The 17,387-nt window shown below is 37.9% G+C and overlaps 3 protein-coding genes and 1 non-coding gene across 4 annotated transcripts in view; 3 read left to right on the top strand and 1 right to left on the bottom strand.

The window, feature by feature from the left end:
* The window catches only part of aqp8a.2 (aquaporin 8a, tandem duplicate 2), a 28,057-nt gene extending 19,830 nt beyond the window's left edge, over nucleotides 1–8,227 (top strand). Inside the window, exon 5 of the mRNA XM_035997852.1 lies at nucleotides 7,920–8,227. Within this exon, the coding sequence (XP_035853745.1) occupies nucleotides 7,920–7,923 (4 nt within the window). The 3' untranslated portion in view covers nucleotides 7,924–8,227. The remainder of the gene's footprint in view (nucleotides 1–7,919) is intronic.
* Nucleotides 8,228–8,397: 170 nt separating this feature from the next.
* Nucleotides 8,398–10,124, bottom strand: LOC116044343 (hemoglobin subunit alpha-like). The gene is made up of 3 exons (XM_031291469.2): nucleotides 9,872–10,124; nucleotides 9,223–9,430; nucleotides 8,398–8,611 (listed from the first exon to the last, which is right to left on the bottom strand). Exons 1-3 carry the CDS (start codon nucleotides 9,964–9,966, stop codon nucleotides 8,483–8,485), a joined length of 432 nt encoding a protein of 143 aa, XP_031147329.1. The 5' UTR covers nucleotides 9,967–10,124; the 3' UTR covers nucleotides 8,398–8,482.
* trnai-uau lies at nucleotides 9,503–9,596 on the top strand. Its single transcript has 2 exons — nucleotides 9,503–9,540; nucleotides 9,561–9,596. It is a non-coding gene; the product is annotated as a tRNA-Ile (tRNA).
* Nucleotides 10,125–13,913: 3,789 nt separating the features above from the next.
* LOC116044342 (hemoglobin subunit beta-1-like) lies at nucleotides 13,914–15,214 on the top strand. Its single transcript, XM_031291468.2, has 3 exons — nucleotides 13,914–14,200; nucleotides 14,665–14,887; nucleotides 14,990–15,214. The coding sequence occupies exons 1-3, from the start codon at nucleotides 14,109–14,111 to the stop codon at nucleotides 15,116–15,118; spliced, it is 444 nt and encodes a 147-aa protein (XP_031147328.1). The 5' UTR covers nucleotides 13,914–14,108; the 3' UTR covers nucleotides 15,119–15,214.
* The last annotated feature ends 2,173 nt before the right edge of the window (nucleotides 15,215–17,387 follow it).

Genomic DNA, 17,387 nt, shown 5'->3' with positions numbered 1-17,387 from the left:
GCAAATGGATTCAAGGGTCAGTCGACTACAGACTTGTTAAGTTTTAGCTGTGGATTAGATCTTCAAATAACTACTCCAATCGGCAACTGTTCTCTGCACTGTTAAGCATACAGGGTGACACCTTTTTCATAGGCGCTTTTAAAAATGGGTTTGTATTGTAACTTTTGAATGTGGCATAATCTTGAACTTTATTTGTTCTATCCACTTCTAGAAACCAGATGTGACAGCAGTGCGTACCCTTGTTCTCCAAGGCATCCCTGTTCTGCTTGGTGATGACCCCAGTAACTTCTACAACACCTCCTTTGTAAGTTCTCATATCTTAATAGAGCACATACTGTATATCGAGTATATGTGAGTTCAGAACAAAGATGGGCTGCATGCTAACTGTGACAGTTCAGTGTATGCCAGCAGGGTGATAAAAAAGAGATAAAACAACAAAAACCCTAAACAAACGATGAAGCAGCCATTCAACTAACTCCATTTGTAGTCCATGTCACAGGGTTGCACTGCTGAGTGCAACAATGCTAAGCCCACTTGCCATGCTGCACAAGAGGTAGAACATTTCTCTCCCTCACATGCACTAGCTGTAACAGCAATAACATCTGAATACATTTATATTAGGACAGACATCAGAGCTTAATTTCATTCATGTTATTTAGTGGATGTCTGTAAGCTGGGTGTAAAGTGAAAACTTAATAAAAATAGTCTGGAGGGAAGTGTTGGCAGGACAGATGACTTGATGACAATTGATAATGCCAATCAACATTTACCTGTTGTAATGTTTGTGTTTGGTTGTATACAGGATTCTGACAGTGATGAGGCCTGGGCCCAGGTATCTGTTGGGTTGCTGACTGTCATCAGTGAAGATGTGCGTCTCTCTCCAAATCATCTCATCTTGACCCAGTGTCTACTGCCATCATTCTTGAAGGAGGTATTGTAATGGACAATCTCCAGAACCTACCTCAAGCACTTTGCCTCTTGTTTGGGTTGTCCTATGCACTACACTTGGACTACCCTAAAGCCATGAAGAACACATTCAACTTCATTCAACGAGTGATGCTTGGCCTGGGAGAGAACAAACTCCCCCCCCAAACTTCAAACTCTTAAAAATCTCCTGTTGAGTTAGAATGGTAAAAATCAAGAGTGACATTTGTCATACAATCTTATTTGTTTATAAAAGTGGGTCCAGTTGCTTTTAATTGTTTACTAAATTAAGGCACTCCTTTCATATTGTTTTATATCAGCCACTTGGTTCATCAGCAAGTTACATTAAGAGGCTGCAGGCGTATGGTCATTCATACATGTGATCGGTTGCCATAGTCATTATTGTACACTAACTGGATGTCACTTGTACTTGTCAGCAGGTTGATTCTGTCAGCAGTTTGGTCTTTAAACTTTGTTGTTATTTCAAAAGTAAAGCAGTTGTTCAGGATTATGTTAAATTAAAGGTCAGGGTTGGAAATTTCTTTCCACAAATGACAAATGTATGTCTTTTTATAAAAGGCTGCCAATTATTACTGGAAGATTATTGAAGAACAATTTTGGTACCGATGTATATGGGCAGATAGGCAAACATTCAGTCTAACAGAGTCCGTTGTTCACACCCCTTGGTGTTGCTTTCACTCTGTACTTTTGAAGAATGTTTTTATTTTTATATTTTATGGCAGTGTAATAAGCGCGTGTGCGCATTCTGGTTCTGTGAGAAGAGATATTCTGTGGTTGGCGCTAATACCTTGACATTGATCATTTTAGTCTGAATGTTGTCTTCAAGTGGTAGTGATCACTTATAGTAATGACTAACATTTTAATCTCCTCGAAACTAATTAGTATCAGCTGTCTAAGGTGCAGATTTGACTGTGTTTTCCCACTAAACATCTCTGTACCGGATACACTCATAAAATCAAGTATATTACCCCAAAATTCATACTATAAATAATCTGGTAAAAAAAAAAAATTAACAATAAAATTACTTATCAGCCAAGTCAAGAATTCAAAATTGTGAAATCCTGTGCCAAAATTTGATTGATTGAAATAACAAGGTTTATCTGGGCCAAGCACACCATAATAATTTTTAAGATGATAAAATACAATCAGAATAAAATTACAAATGTCAAGGTAATGCGTACTTTATACCAGATTCAAAGGGTTTAGAGACTTTGATTTTAACATTGTAAACTAAATAACTATATAATAAATGGTTGAGGTTCAAGGAATAAACCTGTTTCAACTATAATGTGGTTGTCTGTTAAATATTTCTATTTTATGATACTTCTATACTTCTTCTCTGGTACATTTATGTAAGTGTATAGTGAGTTGGCAGAACAGAGTTAACATATAGGTGAGCATTTGGTGCAATGTCTAATTGATTACTGTAAATGGAATAAGGTAAAATGAATGTTTGAAGTACTTAATTTACACAAATAACAGTTACTTGGTCTTTTGTCTTTTCAAGGCAATCGGTTTGCATGGTTTAAACAAGTAAATCAGAATCGCTCTTCAAGTAACTAAAAACAAGAAATTCTAAGTTGCAGGAATTGGCACATTAGTTAGCCCAACTTAAATAATTGTGTTAAGAGTACACACAAAGTAAAGTCCACATGACATTACTTAGTTGTTTGAAATAGTAATTCTGAGTAGTCTATACTAAGTCAGGAGCACATCTAAAGTAAATTGTCAAGTACACCGCACAAATTGTTTTTAGTTACTTAAACTCAAGAGTAAGTATACTATACTAAACAGGGATTTGTTAATACAACACGCAATACCTATTCTACTGTACTTAGTTTTTTAAGTGCAATCGGTTTGCATGCTTTTTTTAAGTAAGGTTAACTAATTGGATTTTACAGTGTAGGAGCATCAAGCAACACCAATATATTTTAAATAAGGGCAATGCCACAACTGTTTTATATGCACATTTTAAACTCCAAATGTTCAGAGCGTGGGCCTGGAGAGCAACAGAGCCTGGACCACGGCTCAGCGTCGGGCGGCGGAGAGGAAGTGGATCCATCTTTTAAAAACCATAGACCCTATGGGTCTAAATGAAAAATACTGAAATGGATCCGCTTCTCTTTTTAATCTAAGTTTTACAGGGTATTTTTTAGAAATACTTACCTCCCACTGCTCTGGTTTCCTCTCTCCTCAGGTTTTATCTGGACCTCCTCTGCAGCGCATCATACCCAACCTTTTAACCCCCCTGCATGCTTTCTTTTCTTTTCCTTGTTTTTCCTTCATTTTCAATTTTATATGACTTTTTTATTGCTTTAATCCATATTTATGATTAATAATAACTGTATTTGTTGTAAAATTTCCATATTTATGTCTTTTATAGCATGCTTGTCAGATTTTATTATTCTTTCCTTTTCGGGGGTTAATTTCTACCTGCGGAGGGGGGTCCTACCTAATATGTTAATATGTTTTTGCGTTTTTTTAATAAATATTTTAAAGATGCCTTGGTTGTCCTTTATAACTTTTATTCTGCCATATCTATATTTTAATAATTTGATTGTGCTTCTTTCTTTATTGCTAATATTTATTATTAATATTATTAATATTATTATTATTATTATTATTATTACACATTGAATTACTTGCCTCAAGATTTTAACATGATAATACACATGCTATTGGTTTTATGCATTTTTCTAACAGTGTGGTTTTATTCTATGATGTATTTTAAATTATTTATTGTTATTTATTGTGTGGCACTTTTTACTTTTTAAGCACTTTTAAACACAGCACTTATTACTAATTTTTAATGGTATGTGTATTTTTTAACCTCAAGGGCAAGTAATTCAGACAGTATTTTATAGTATTTTATTTTTTGAGGTTAAATAATATGTCTTTAATATTGGGATAGAATTTCTTTTGTATTGCTTTGCTGGGCTATTTATTTACATAACTCTCTCTCTCTCTCTCTCTCTCTCTCTCTCTCTATATATATATATATATATATATATATATATATATTTTTTTTTTTTTTTGTCTTTTTTTTTTTGGGGGGGGGTATTTTCTATATGTACCAATCCCATGCATGACATATCTTAATTTTATTAAGGTAAAATAACAACTGGTAAATATAAGGTAGCATGCGCAATAAATGACAAGAAGCTGGAAAACATAAATTATGCAATAACTCTGGTTTACCATGGTAGATTTAGTTTTACCATTAGCTGTTGATGTTAGCTGTGGTGTCAGACATACAGGCTATCGTTACATCTGTTGGGTGACATGGAAGCTGTAATTACAGGGTCACATCTTTCTCTTTAAAGGTCTATGCTAAGTGGCTCTCCATATTTGTACTTTTTAAAGTGCCCATATTATGAAAAAATCACTTTTTCTGGGATTTGGGGTGTTCTTTTGTGTCTCTGGTGCTTCCACACACATACAAACTTTGAAAAAAATCCATCCATGTTGTTTAGAGTGAGATATGGTTTCTGAATGTGTCCTGCCTTCAGTCTCTGGGTGAGCTGGTCAAAATCGGCACGGCTTGTGACGTCACAAGCCGAAACGAGCAGGTTAACCGCAACCATTAGCTCATAGCGTTAGCATGCTAACGCTAACGCTAATGCTAATGCTAATGCTAGCATGCTACCTCGTTCTCAATAGCAAAGCACTGCTACAACACACACAAGTTCACCATAATCTACAAAAGAACTACTTACATGTGCGCCCTCATTTAGAAGTCTCCCAGCTAATCCTGCCTTGTAACTGACCGAAGTTGTAGAAACAGCCTTTCTTTTACTGTCTATGGAGCTAGCTAGCTGACATGATCTACATCTGAGCTACTGCACATGTGCAAGTGCAATCAAAGATAGTACAGAAGAAGAAGAAGAAAAGAGGTCTCACTCTGTAGCTAAAACAGAGACCAGCTGAAAAGAGGATCTGCAGCAGTGAGAGAGAGCGGTGCAGTACAACAAAACTATGGTGTTTTTTGAAAATTAAACCATGTAAACCTATTCTGGTACAACCTTAAAATACAATATGAACCTGAAAATGAGCATAATATGGCTGCTTTAAAATCCAAAATGTGAATGTAATTTCAACAGCAGCATAACCTTACTGCATAATAGCTGTCTTATCAGATGCCATCACTAGGCTGATAAGAATTGAATTTAGGCTGCTATATTTAACAGTGAGTTCATTTCATTCAGGTGTGAGGATGGTGGATCAGGAAAGACGGGGAAGGCAACAGGAAGGTCTAACATTAGGTTGAAGTCTAGGGGGAGCCACTTGATACCAACAGATTAATTTCTTAATATTATTAATATGGAAAAACTACGGTGGCCCTGAAGTGCAAATCACAATAGCAAATAGGAAAACACGACAGCAAATAGGAAAACACTTCAACAAATCATAAAACGACGGCATTACAGTTTTTTCCAACTGCTTACACATGTTTTCAAAACTATGTCTCCTTTTTTCAAAACTCTACGCACAATTCCCAAAACTGCACACACAAAATGCAAAATGGCTCACATCTCCTTCAAAATGAAACACTGCATTCAAAATACCATAAACACATCTCAAAATGAAGCATTTGCATCAAACAAACACTTTTTTCATAATAGTAAATTTTTGGCTATACCACGTACACACTGTTGTTATAAATCTAAAGCTCTTTTGTCTTTCATAAGGCCTATATCTATATTTACAATGTTCTAGAGAGAAAGTAATCTGCTGAAAGTGGTTGAAAAGTGCCCTGTAAAAAACAATGTAATGTTACAGTAAAACAGAAAATATTTATTGGGCAAAACATCACGTTTGTAAGAGCAGCACAGTGTTGTATACAGTAGCATGAAACAAGAAAACAAAAGTACAAACATATGTAAACCAAAGGTATCATTTTTAGAATAAAGAATATGTGTGTGTGTGTGTGTGTGTGTGTGTGTGTGTGTGTGTGTGTTTGTGCGTGCTTGTGTGTCGGGGCAGGGGGGAGGGGGGGATTGTATGCACTTTGTGAAAAACAAAGTCTGATTGATTTGTAATGCTGAAATAGTCATTAGATAGTTGCATGCAGTATGGACACCACTGTAAAGCTACTCAAGATGGGCTAGTCTGATGGTCAATCCGTGGTTGATCACATGTTGAATAAGTGTGGCCCTGATCTCATCAGAGATGGCTCTCCTCCTTCCTCTTCTTCCCTCCTCCTCCTCCTCGTTGTTGTCCCGTGTCTCTCCCTCCTACTCCCCTTGCTCTCTGTCTATTGTTGGCATCCATTGTGCAAAACAGGTAATGTGACCTTTGACCTATGTATAGGCCTATACTAAAGCAGTGATTGGTTAGTGTTCAGTTATGACATAATATGTTTGCAAATGTGAGGAGTGTGTGTGCCCTGATAAATAAGTGTAGCATTTTGATTGGTTGTGTTTAGAAAAGGAAAGCAAGTCACTTCCTGTTAGATTTTTGTGTCTTAGGAGGAGAATTGTGTGTAATGTTTTGAAAAAAGTGTTTTATGCAATTGAAAACTGAGTGAAAGGCTGAGAAATAGCTTATGGTTTTGGAGATTTGGTGTGTAATTTTGCACTTTGAGTGAGAGGTTTCAAAAATCGTGTGACATGAAAAGATTCTGTGTGTAAGCAGTTGAAAAAAACTGTAACTTCTACCGGAAAAGGTAGGGCCTATCTAGCAGAGGACGGGTCCTCCTGATTGGACAGATGGACTGTCTGTTAAAAGTAGGCGCTTTTCCATGTTTTTCACCTCTCCTTCCTGTTAAAAGACAGACAGTCCGTCTGTCCAATCAGGAGGGTCCGTCCTCTGCTAGATAGGCCCTACCTTTTCCGATAGAAGTTAATGCGGTTGTGTTTTAAAATTTGTTGAAGTGTTTTCCTATTTGCTGTCGTGTTTTCCTATTTGCTGTCATGTTTTTCTATTTGCCATTTTGTTTTCCTATTTTCCGTTGTGTTTTATGATTTGTTGAAATGTTTTCCTATTTTCCGTTGTGTTATATGATTTGTTGAAATGTTTTCCTATTTGCCGTTGTGTTTTATGATTTGCTGTTGCGTTTTTCTATTTGCTGTTGTGATTTGCACTTCAGGGCCACCGTAAAAAACTAATACAGAAAATATATTACGTTTGTTTGACAATATGTCTTAGTGGAGAAGAACACAGGCAAGGAGTGAATGAGACAGACATGAGGTCGGCAATGGCATCACGTAGAGATGAGACCAGTGATGACATCAGGTAGGAGTTCTATTAGTTAGACCACACAAAACTAAATGTCCAGTTCAAGCTCTGAGTCCTCCTCACATTTGTTTCATTTTGCACTTTAACGTTAGTGTTGCTTACAGATGAAGTCTGATTACTTCTAATGCCAAATCGAAATAATTTAACATGTTTTGTTATATGCTATTAGGCTAATCTTGCCATTGCGAATGAAAAATGCATTTCTGTATCAAAACCCGGCACATGTGGGAAATACAACAATTAGCTTATGTCTGACAGCGGGGACGTAGTAAACAAATCAGAACGCTAATTTAAACATCCGCAACACATATGCTGGAATGCCATCAATGATGATTTATTTATTGTAATGAAATTAAAGTACATTTATATATGTATATATATATATATATATATATATATATATATATATATATATATATATATACACCATATAATTATTTATAATTATGCTAGGCCTACAGTGGCTGATATACTTTAAAATAAACCTTTATTATTTAAACCCCATACATGATAATGTCTGGCACACTTATTTATTTACTTGTTGTTGTTTGTTGTTGATTTATTTATTTTTTTTTGGGGGGGGGCGCCAAAATTGTTGCTGCATACCCCTCTGACACTGGGTAGTTGCGCCCCTGTCCCCTTGTGCCCGTGCCCCTCGCAGCGGCCATCCCGGGCGTTGCGTTTTAACCCAAACCTAACCCTAAACATAATTTGTCATGACAAGCTGCCTTGCTCAGGTGAGAGAAGCCAGATATGATTGGCTGAATTCAAATAAATAATACACCATGGCATGATAAGAGTCACAATGTATCTCTTCTCTTTCAGGCTCATTCTGGGTGATGATAAGTTGGTTACAGCCTCTATTGTTCGTCCATTGCAATGCAGCAGAACATTTCTGTCCCACCATATCAGCTACACTCTTGGCTCATGTGGCGTCATAGTGACGTGTGGTCGGTTTGATGCTGTTGTACTTCTCTTTGGTTTTCTTCCATGCCAAACTGTGATCACTGTGAATGTTTCAGTATTAAAAAGATAAAGAACAAAATATGTAGATGATCTCTTCATCTGTTCGCCCTACCCATGCAGATCAAATAAATGCTTGTTTTGTTAATTGTGTGTGTGTGTGTGTGTGTGTGTGTGTGTGTGTGTGTGTGTGTGTGTGTGTGTGTGTGTGTGTGTGTGTGAAGTAAAAAATAAATAAATAAATAACAAAAATGGCGGCATGCTGTTTATTTTATGATTTTTGCACCATGAGTTACATGATCGCTGGTGGCAGACCGCATTTCGCACTGCGGGCAGCTTAGCGGTATTTCTCAGACAGAGCCAGGCCCACAGCGGCGAAGAATTTATCATAGGACAGGTGCTCCTCAGGGGTGAACTCCTTTGGGAAAATGGTGGCGAGCTCCACAAGAATGCAGTGGGACAGGATCTGCGGATGACAGCGGACACAATTATAAAGCAAATAGATGTTTAACACTGCAAAAAAAAAGAGAGAAGAGTTGGCTATTTTCACTGTCCTCCCATGTAGCTCCAACATCAGAAATGCCAGTGTATTGCAAAAGAAAGATGCTTCAAAACTGGTGAAGCGGCTTTGAAAACAAAGATGTCTCCTTTTAACTAGATTTAAGAGAAATTAAGATTTTCAGACGGCAAGTTTTTGTAAAGCACACATGCGTAATTCATGCGAAAATAACTTCGTGCGTAACAGTACGCACAAGTCATCCTAACCTCGGTGAGCGAATTAAAGAGTTTTTCTTTCTTTCTTTCTTTCTTTGTGCATATAGGCTCAACTAAAATAAAAACTAAGAAATATAATAATAATAATAATAATAATAATAATAATAATAATAAACTTGAGGGCTTGTAAAAGGAACCCACCTTACAGTGAAATTAAAGACAGCTGTACATATTTGCCACCAATTTGCAAAAGAACCTACATATTTTTAAAATATTTAAAGAAAAGAAGAAAAAAAAAGTAATCTCAGCACATATCATGATCTCATAATGTTTGCTACATTATGTTAATAAACGGTGTCTCACCTTGAAGTTGGACGGGTCCACTCTCAGCGTGAAGGCGTGCTTCTCGCTGAGCTCCATCAGGCCCGTTGTCAGGTCGTCAATTTTGGACACAGCCAGACCTAGTCCACCCATCACTTTCTTTCCGTGGGCCTTGACGGGCTCAGAGCCGGGGCTCATGTCTGGCCAGTGGGTGAAGTAGGTCTTGGTTTGCGGGTAGACGACAAGCATCCTGTGGAGGTGGAGAAGACGTCTGACTTTCAATATTTGTTTGATTTACCGTGGTTGAGCGAGTTTAAGAAAGGCTCCAGTGGCGCAATCGGTCAGCGCGCGGTACTTATAAGACAGTATGCAGCCGAGTAATGCCGAGGTTGTGAGTTCGATCCTCACCTGGAGCATCTCCTTACGTGGATGGTAAAGCTCCACAAGCACTGGAACCATTTCTAAATTGACACGCATACGTCTGTGTTCTGAAAAGCAGTCTCACTTGTAAGTTAGGCCGCTTTGTAACACGTCACCTAAGCCTACTTTGCGTTACATTTAAACGGGGTAGGCCTAACTACGCTTTGAAATAAAACGGACCGGATCGGCCGCATCATAAATAAAGTCAAAACACGTCATAAACTCTTCTCTAACATGGAGTTGAAAACTCACGGGTAAACGTGACACTTACCTGCTCAGAGCTTCAGAGCCAATAACGTCTGCTGACTTGGCGATTTTGCCCCACAGGGCCTTGACGGCAGCCTTGTCTTTGCTGTTCAAACTCATGTCGGCTTGGTTCTCACTCTCTTTCTCTACCAGAGTCGGATGATGATCCTCGGTCAGTTTGGACTTCTACTTAAATTCATGTGGCCGGAGAGCCGCACCCACGGGGGCTGATGCCAAGCCGCCTATCTTAGCCCCCCTCCCGGCCTGATAGAAATTTCGATGGACGCATGCCAGCACGCGAGGCGGTATCTGCTTGAGGCATTGGGCGTCAGTTGGTGGCCAATTGCGTAAAACGAATGCGTAATGAGTCCCCCCACATGGGGTCCTGCTGTGGTTTGTTTCTGACGAAGGATGAAGAAAAGATTACCCTGAGCACGTGCAGAGCAAAGACATATCAGGTCACAGGAGAATGGAGCAGGGAGGAAGGATGAGTGACGTCAAGTTAATATCAATAACCCTGATGTTAGAAATAGATGGTCTCTCGCACCGCAGAAGAAAAGTTCGATATTTGTTTTTGCACAGTGTGAGGACTTTCCTTTGGCAGGCTTATTTATTCAAACGCTGGCCTGTACAAGACAGTAGCCTATAGGTTTAGATTGAGACTAAAATCGACACAATCAGGCCTTTTTTTTTTAACCCTCGTGTTGTCTTCCTGTCGACCATTAACTTGTTGTCCTTCCAGGTCAAAATTCAAAATTGACATTTTTTGGCGCTTTTCCTGACATTTTTGTTGCTATTCTTGATGATTTTGTCACTTTTTTCAACGCTTTCTTTTATTCATGGTCAAGAAACCTAATTTAAATGACATTATACTTAATTTTTGAGTTAAAAAACCCCCAGAAATGTTGATGACCAATAGTTAAGATCAGAGGATGTTGAGTGAATCACAGACTGGTTTATGTCAAAGTTTAGTCAGGATGCTGTTTTAAAACCATTTAAAAACATTTTTCAAATGCTATGAAATTGAATAAAACACCCAAGATTCAATGGAAATAATCATTCATTTTAATTTTGCGTAAAATGAAGAATGTTGTATGGAAGCCATACAACATCATTCATTTTACCTGCGAAGAATGTTGTATGGCTTCCATGCAACATTCTTCGCAGGTAAAATGAATGATGCATGTATCCAAGTTATTTTTGGGGCAATGTAGTTGTAAGAACCCCATATTTCTGATATAAAAAAACTTTGAAAATGGGTCAAATTTGACCTGAGGATAACACAAGGGTTAATTTAATTTTCACAATTTATTTAAAGCATTTGATTTAACAAGTAGGAGAAATAATGCGTGTTTTAAGGATGGCGTTAAGAAATCAGATGAGATGAATTTGATGAAATGACTCCAAATTTAGTAACACAAGTTCATTTAGACGTTCTAGCCTATATGCTTGTAAACAGGATGTGATGGATCATTTTCTGAAATTAAATAAACAAACAGTGTTATGGTGTTGCAGCTGTGAAAGCCGTGTAATATTTAGCAGTGATTGCATTTTTATTTATTTTTTTAAATTAATTTTTTTTTTTTAATATTTAATTATTGACTTCGGGAGTCACTCGCTCATAACGTGTGTGGTGGCTGCTGCAGATAACCCGCGCGTGCTTTTCTAGATAACGGTCTGGCATCAAACACTCTCCAGCTGCTCTTGCAAATTCGGTCACATTGTTTTTACATGAAGTCTAATACACATAAATAAAGTAATAATTTATCAGAAATTACACTCGTTTTTTTTTATTCCTGTTTCCTATTTTATCCAAGAATATTACTGAGGTACTTTTGTATTTCTTTTTTTGTTGTTGCATTTTTTGCTGGTAACACTTAACACTTAAAAATGATTTAATAGTGAGTAACTAAAGTTTATTTCCAGAGCACATTTAAACACAGTTTAGGCCGACCAAAGGGCTGTACAAAGAAGCACTAAGGTGCTATATACAAGTACATGTGAAATGTCAAAATGGAAAGAAGGAAGAGAACGCGAAAAGAACATCACACAAGACCTTCGTATGGAAATACAGCAAGAAGATTGGTCTTTTATTTGCAGGGAAGTACATACATGCTCTTATAATTTAAGGCATAAATTAGCACTATTTAAGATAATGCACAGGTTACTGTTCACATTAAATTAAATGAACAGTGAGCTATCATTCCTCTTCTGGCGTTGTAAGAAATATAAAGGTACTTTTTTTCATATGCTTTGGTCACGTGAACAACTTTCGTTATTTAGGAAATTTGTTACCAAGTTGATATCTCAGTGTTTAAATGTATCTGTTCCCCTTTCACCACGTTTATGTCTTTTGGGAATTAATATGTCTGACAAGTGGAATAAATATGAAAGTATGTACATAGATCTTGCTTTGATGGCAGCTAGGAAATGCATAGCTTTAAAATGGAATGCTTCCAAACCCCCCCAGCAATAGTCCACTGGTGGAATGAACTCTCAAGCTACTTTGTTTTGGACAGAATTTATTATAAGAGTAAAGACAGAACCTCTGACTTTTTGAAGATATGGCAGTCTTATAAAGAATTTGATTTGATTAATTTTTACATTAATGTTAGGGATTACGACACAAGTGTTATCTATTATGTTGTTCGATCTGTTTGATGGGTTTGTTTTTTATGTTTTGTGTTTTTATTTATTTTGTTTTGTTTTTTATGTTTCTTGCATGTCTTGTCTGTTTGGTCCTACTGTGAAGGACTTGAAATATGAATAATGAGATTTATGTATGAAATATCTTCATACTGTTTTTGTAATAAAAAAAAAAAAAGAACAATAAAATAAAAAATAAAAATAATAGCCTAATAATTTAGCTTAATAGTCCAGTCATTTTAAGCCAAAATGGGGGTCAACCTAGGCCAAATGATATATATATATAATTACAATATATAACACCATTTTTGAATGAATGTTTTTATAAGTGTTACCTTTAACGGTGTATAATTGCACACATCATTTAATATATCAAGTATTTCTTAATGATTACCAAATGATTTGTAAACCTTTAAGAAATGGTTTGTCAACAAACATGATTTGAATGGCTATTAAAGTGTCCACGGATGATGATAATACCTTGTTAATGGTTAATAATAAATACTCTGTAAAGCATCTATAAACATGATTTAGATAGCTATTATCAGTGCCCAATAATGAAATAACCAACGCTTGTATAGATCACAAAACAAATTGGGCCCCGTACAGATTCATGTTATTAATGTTATACTTGAAGCTTTATAACCCGCTTATTAATTCATAACGAATGTGCATAAGCACAAGTATAGGCTATATATAAATTTATTAACAAACTATTTGCACCAAACTATTATACATCATCATTTCAGTGTTTGTTAACATTATAGCTTTGAACTAAAATATCAACTTACTATGTATTAATGATGGGTGGTAGGCAACCAGTCAAAAGACATCAGTTAATAAGCAGTTAGGGATTGTGCTGGAAACAAGGCCCAACGTGTCCAGGTTAAATTAGCTAAATCAGAACAGTGGAAATCATTTCACACCTTCATTTTATTTAAAGATTCTTTTTTTATTTTTGGCATTTAGGCACTTATTTTGTGACAGCTTGGACAAACAAGGGGAGAGAGAGAATGACATGCAGCAAGGACCTGCATCGAGGACCAAGCCACTATGTATTGGCGAGCGCTCTACCACATGACCACCCAGGCCATTACATTTCCTTTCCCAGCACACCTTTTTGACTTGCCTAAAATCGCGTACGACAAGAGTCATTCACATCTTTATAAAGGTAGAGGCTGAAAACAAATAGCTCATATTGACTTATTTTATCTGAGCCTGAAAAATCGACGTCGATCTTTGTAAATGTGTTAATAGGCTGCGCCGACCTCGAGAGTCTCCTGGCGCCGCGCCCATTTTGCAATGGCCAGTTACTGTAGCCTAAGTGTGGTGACGGTTATAAGGGTGACGCGCGAGATGGGCGTAGGACAGGTTCAGGTGACGTGCATGTGAGGGTCTGCAGCCGGACACTTGTCCAACTTTCTAGAAACACCTGGAGGAGTCTACAGTTTATCTGAAACCCTCATCTCCAGCCTATCACAGCTGGGGGAGCGGGTGGGGGGGGGGGGGGCATTGGCTTAAATAAACGCGGGTCGAGCTGAAGCAGCAGCCAGAAAACTATTCAGCTTTTTTTTTTTTCTGTAAAGCCTGGACACAAATTAAAAAAAAGAGGCGCCATGGTTAAGTGGACTGACGAGGAGCGCAAAGTCATCAGCAGCATCTTTTCCAACCTGGACTATGATGACATCGGCCCCAAGGCTCTGCGCAGGTAGGCTACAGGAAGAAAAAAAACTAAAACCCAACTGCTCTGAATTGTAAAGTTAAGCCCTCTAAATAGCCCAATTGTGGTGCAGCTACAGAAGGGCAAACATGAAAAAGCTTTAGGTGGCATTTAATGATGCGTTCAGAATCTTTCTCAAACTGGACAAGATAGATGGACTGGCTCAAAGATGGACAAGGGCAATATGTGACTATGATCCCACCTTTCATGCTATGTTGAGGAATAGTATACAAATGAATGTGTCGCTTAAGTTATTTAAAATCTTTAACTGGCTTTAACTGACCCCACACACTGGCATGTTTGTATGTGTTTAAATCACTTTGATCTTATGAACTTCAATGTTTTCTTGCCTGTTTTGTTGTGTTTTACATACTGATATGTCTGAAATAAAGTTTTCTAGTTAATCCGACAGAATCCTTCCGGTCTTACCCTACCTGTCTCTCCCCCTGCAGGTGTCTGGTCGTGTACCCATGGACCCAGAGGCACTTCAGCTCCTTCGGTGACCTCACCACAGCCGCTGCCATCATGAAAAACGAAAAAGTGGCAGCCCACGGCACCAAGGTGCTGCACGGTTTGGACCGGGCTCTGAAGAACATGAACAACATCAAGGCCACTTATACCGAGCTGAGCATCCTGCACTCGGAGAAGCTGCACGTGGACCCCGACAACTTCAGGGTATACACACACACACACACACACACACACACACACACACACACACACACACACACACAATGTAAGGACTTTAACTTTACTGACTGTTTTCCCTTCGTATAGCTGCTGGCTGACTGCCTGACCATTACCATCGCCGCCAAAATGGGAGAATCCTTCACAGCGGCGACGCAGGTCATCTTCCAGAAGTTCCTGTGCGTGGTGGTGTCCGCTCTGGGAAAGCAGTACCACTAAACCCAGCAGCTTCCGCACCTGGATACCATGAAGGAGATCTGACGTCTGTTCACATGTCTCCTCAATAAAGAAATAAAGTCAAACTAAAGAAAAGTCTATTTTTCTTTTCTTTCGTGCGTGCGTAATTACGCATGCGGCATCATATTACATTTGGTACTGAGTTAATGCTACTCTGTTAGCTGCTTAAATTGATGAATTAATGCAGGATTACTCATGAATTTCTGTTGCTCACCATTAACAAATGATGACTTTACGTGATTAGTTTACACTTAACAGATCATTCATTGAGGAATGTTAATTCGGAATTGACATGCGACCAAATCAGCTGGATTCCAGATACATACAAGTTCATTTCAGACCCAAGCATGGGCTCAGCCTCTCTGTAAACAGAACAGCACCTAGGCTATTCTCACGTGCTGCATGACCCAACTGAGGTCATGTGGGTTCAATGTTCGAAAATAACGCCTCAAAAGTGCCCTCTTGGATGCCCCTATATGGTAAATAAAACATAAGAGAGTGCCTTCTGCGGTGGCCCAAATGTGCAAGATTTTTTTTACTTGTGTCAACCAGTCCAGCCATTTTTGTCAGATAAAATATAGCCTATAACTCAGTTTTCCACTTGCCAAAAAGTGATCGCAGCTCCCACCTTATTACTGAAAGGTTCTTTCTGTGCCCAAAATGACTTGCTTTCATTCATGAGCGTTATATTTAACAAATTGTTAGCTCAGCAAATCATGTTTACCTTCTGAAAAATATTTAAATGGCTAATATAAGTAGTAACATTATAGTTTTTTACTTGCCAAAAGGTGATTGAGGCCTCTCCTTATTGACTGAAAGGATTTTTCTGTCTCAAAATGATATGATTTCACTCATGATGGTTATATTTGACAGATTATACCTCACTAAATCATGTTGACTACTAACAGTTTTTGACTTATATTGCAGGCATGTTTTTTTGGGGGGCTTTTCCCTTTATTACATAGAGACAGTGGATAGGCATGAAAGGGGGAGAGAGATGGGGGCGAACGCTGTTACTGGAGGCCGCCCCGTATTGCAGGCATGATTACAAGCCGGGTGGATCTCTTAGATCTGCAGGGACTGGTCAGTTAGTGTGGTGAAACGGTTTTAAGCCGTTATGCTGTCCACTGCTGGAATCATGAGCACCCCTGGAACTACATGCCCCAGCTGTACCCATTTTAAACACTAAGCTAAAGACTGTTCTCTTTTTCCACAGTTTTTAATTAGTTAGTATTTTTATTTATTAGGTTTTAAACTTGTCTGCACCTTTTGTAAAAAACATGTATCCAGTGCCTGAATTGGACCACAACAGGTGCCAGTACCCTGATTCAGCAGTTCCATGGCATGATCATTGCAGTGTCTTGAATATATTTATATCCATACATATGTCTTGTAGGGGTCGACTATTAGATCTAACGAGCCTGATTCGACCAATCTCACAGCCTAATTGTCTGAAAATGTGGTTATGAAACAAAGGATTGATCTATTCGGGCTATATGGGGGCGCTGAATGTCTGATGTTCTCCTAATAAATCATGATACATAGCTTATTTAGCATAAAAATCAGCCTATTAATAACAATTAGAAGTAAGGGTACTCATGTGGACAAAAATCAGACGTGCTGGTTCTCAGTACTGGTGAGTACTGGCCCAATTTAAAGCACTTTGAATGACCTCTGTGAATGATAAGGTGCAATCTACTCAAATCTGAGACACATAATAAAAAAAAATGTATTCTTAACCAGGGGTTTGGAGTAGTTTCACCATAAAAGCATCATGACCGTTCATTATTTTTTTTCACCCTTGCCCCTCAGACAGTCTGAGTCCACCACTGGGCTAAAGGTATCCCATGATTGCAATATGGTTTTTGGTTTCATGTGAGGACAAAGTGGATTTCAGTCTTGAGGTCTTGTTTTTCGTCTTGAATTCATCACACACATCGACTATCTCACACTGCAGTTCGTCAATTTGACTCATTCCAATAGCAGGACCCAAGGTGTAAAATTAAAGAAGGAATATTTGTGCATCATTTCTTTTTGCAGTATGACATGTATCCTATGCTATCACAGAATCAAAATAATGCAGGCCTACTAAATCCCAGTACACCATCTTGTCATCCGATTTCACTGGTTCATATGGTTTCTTATCCTGTTGTGATAACTCAATAATTCTAGGAAAACTAAGAAATAACATACTAAAAAGTTATTAAAAGTATGGTACTTTTTAGAGGGCATCACCCCATACTGTTTATTT

The sequence above is a fragment of the Sander lucioperca genome, chromosome 22 (assembly GCF_008315115.2).
Source record: "Sander lucioperca isolate FBNREF2018 chromosome 22, SLUC_FBN_1.2, whole genome shotgun sequence".
Classification (NCBI taxonomy): Eukaryota; Metazoa; Chordata; class Actinopteri; order Perciformes; family Percidae; genus Sander; species Sander lucioperca.
Note: the sequence above shows the minus strand (reverse complement) of the source record. Positions and strands in the feature narration are given on the sequence as shown.

Bases quoted from the DNA above. Each gene is read 5' to 3' on its own strand.
- LOC116044343 (XM_031291469.2), bottom strand. From the start codon at position 9,966: ATGAGTTTGAACAGCAAAGACAAGGCTGCCGTCAAGGCCCTGTGGGGC. The intron at 9,431-9,871 runs GTAAGTGTCACG...CCACCTCCACAG, and splicing joins GGCTCTGAAGCTCTGAGCAG to GATGCTTGTCGTCTACCCGC. The intron at 8,612-9,222 runs GTGAGACACCGT...TGTCATCCGCAG, and splicing joins TGGACCCGTCCAACTTCAAG to ATCCTGTCCCACTGCATTCT.
- LOC116044342 (XM_031291468.2), top strand. From the start codon at position 14,109: ATGGTTAAGTGGACTGACGAGGAGCGCAAAGTCATCAGCAGCATCTTT. The intron at 14,201-14,664 runs GTAGGCTACAGG...CTCCCCCTGCAG, and splicing joins GGCCCCAAGGCTCTGCGCAG to GTGTCTGGTCGTGTACCCAT. The intron at 14,888-14,989 runs GTATACACACAC...CCCTTCGTATAG, and splicing joins TGGACCCCGACAACTTCAGG to CTGCTGGCTGACTGCCTGAC.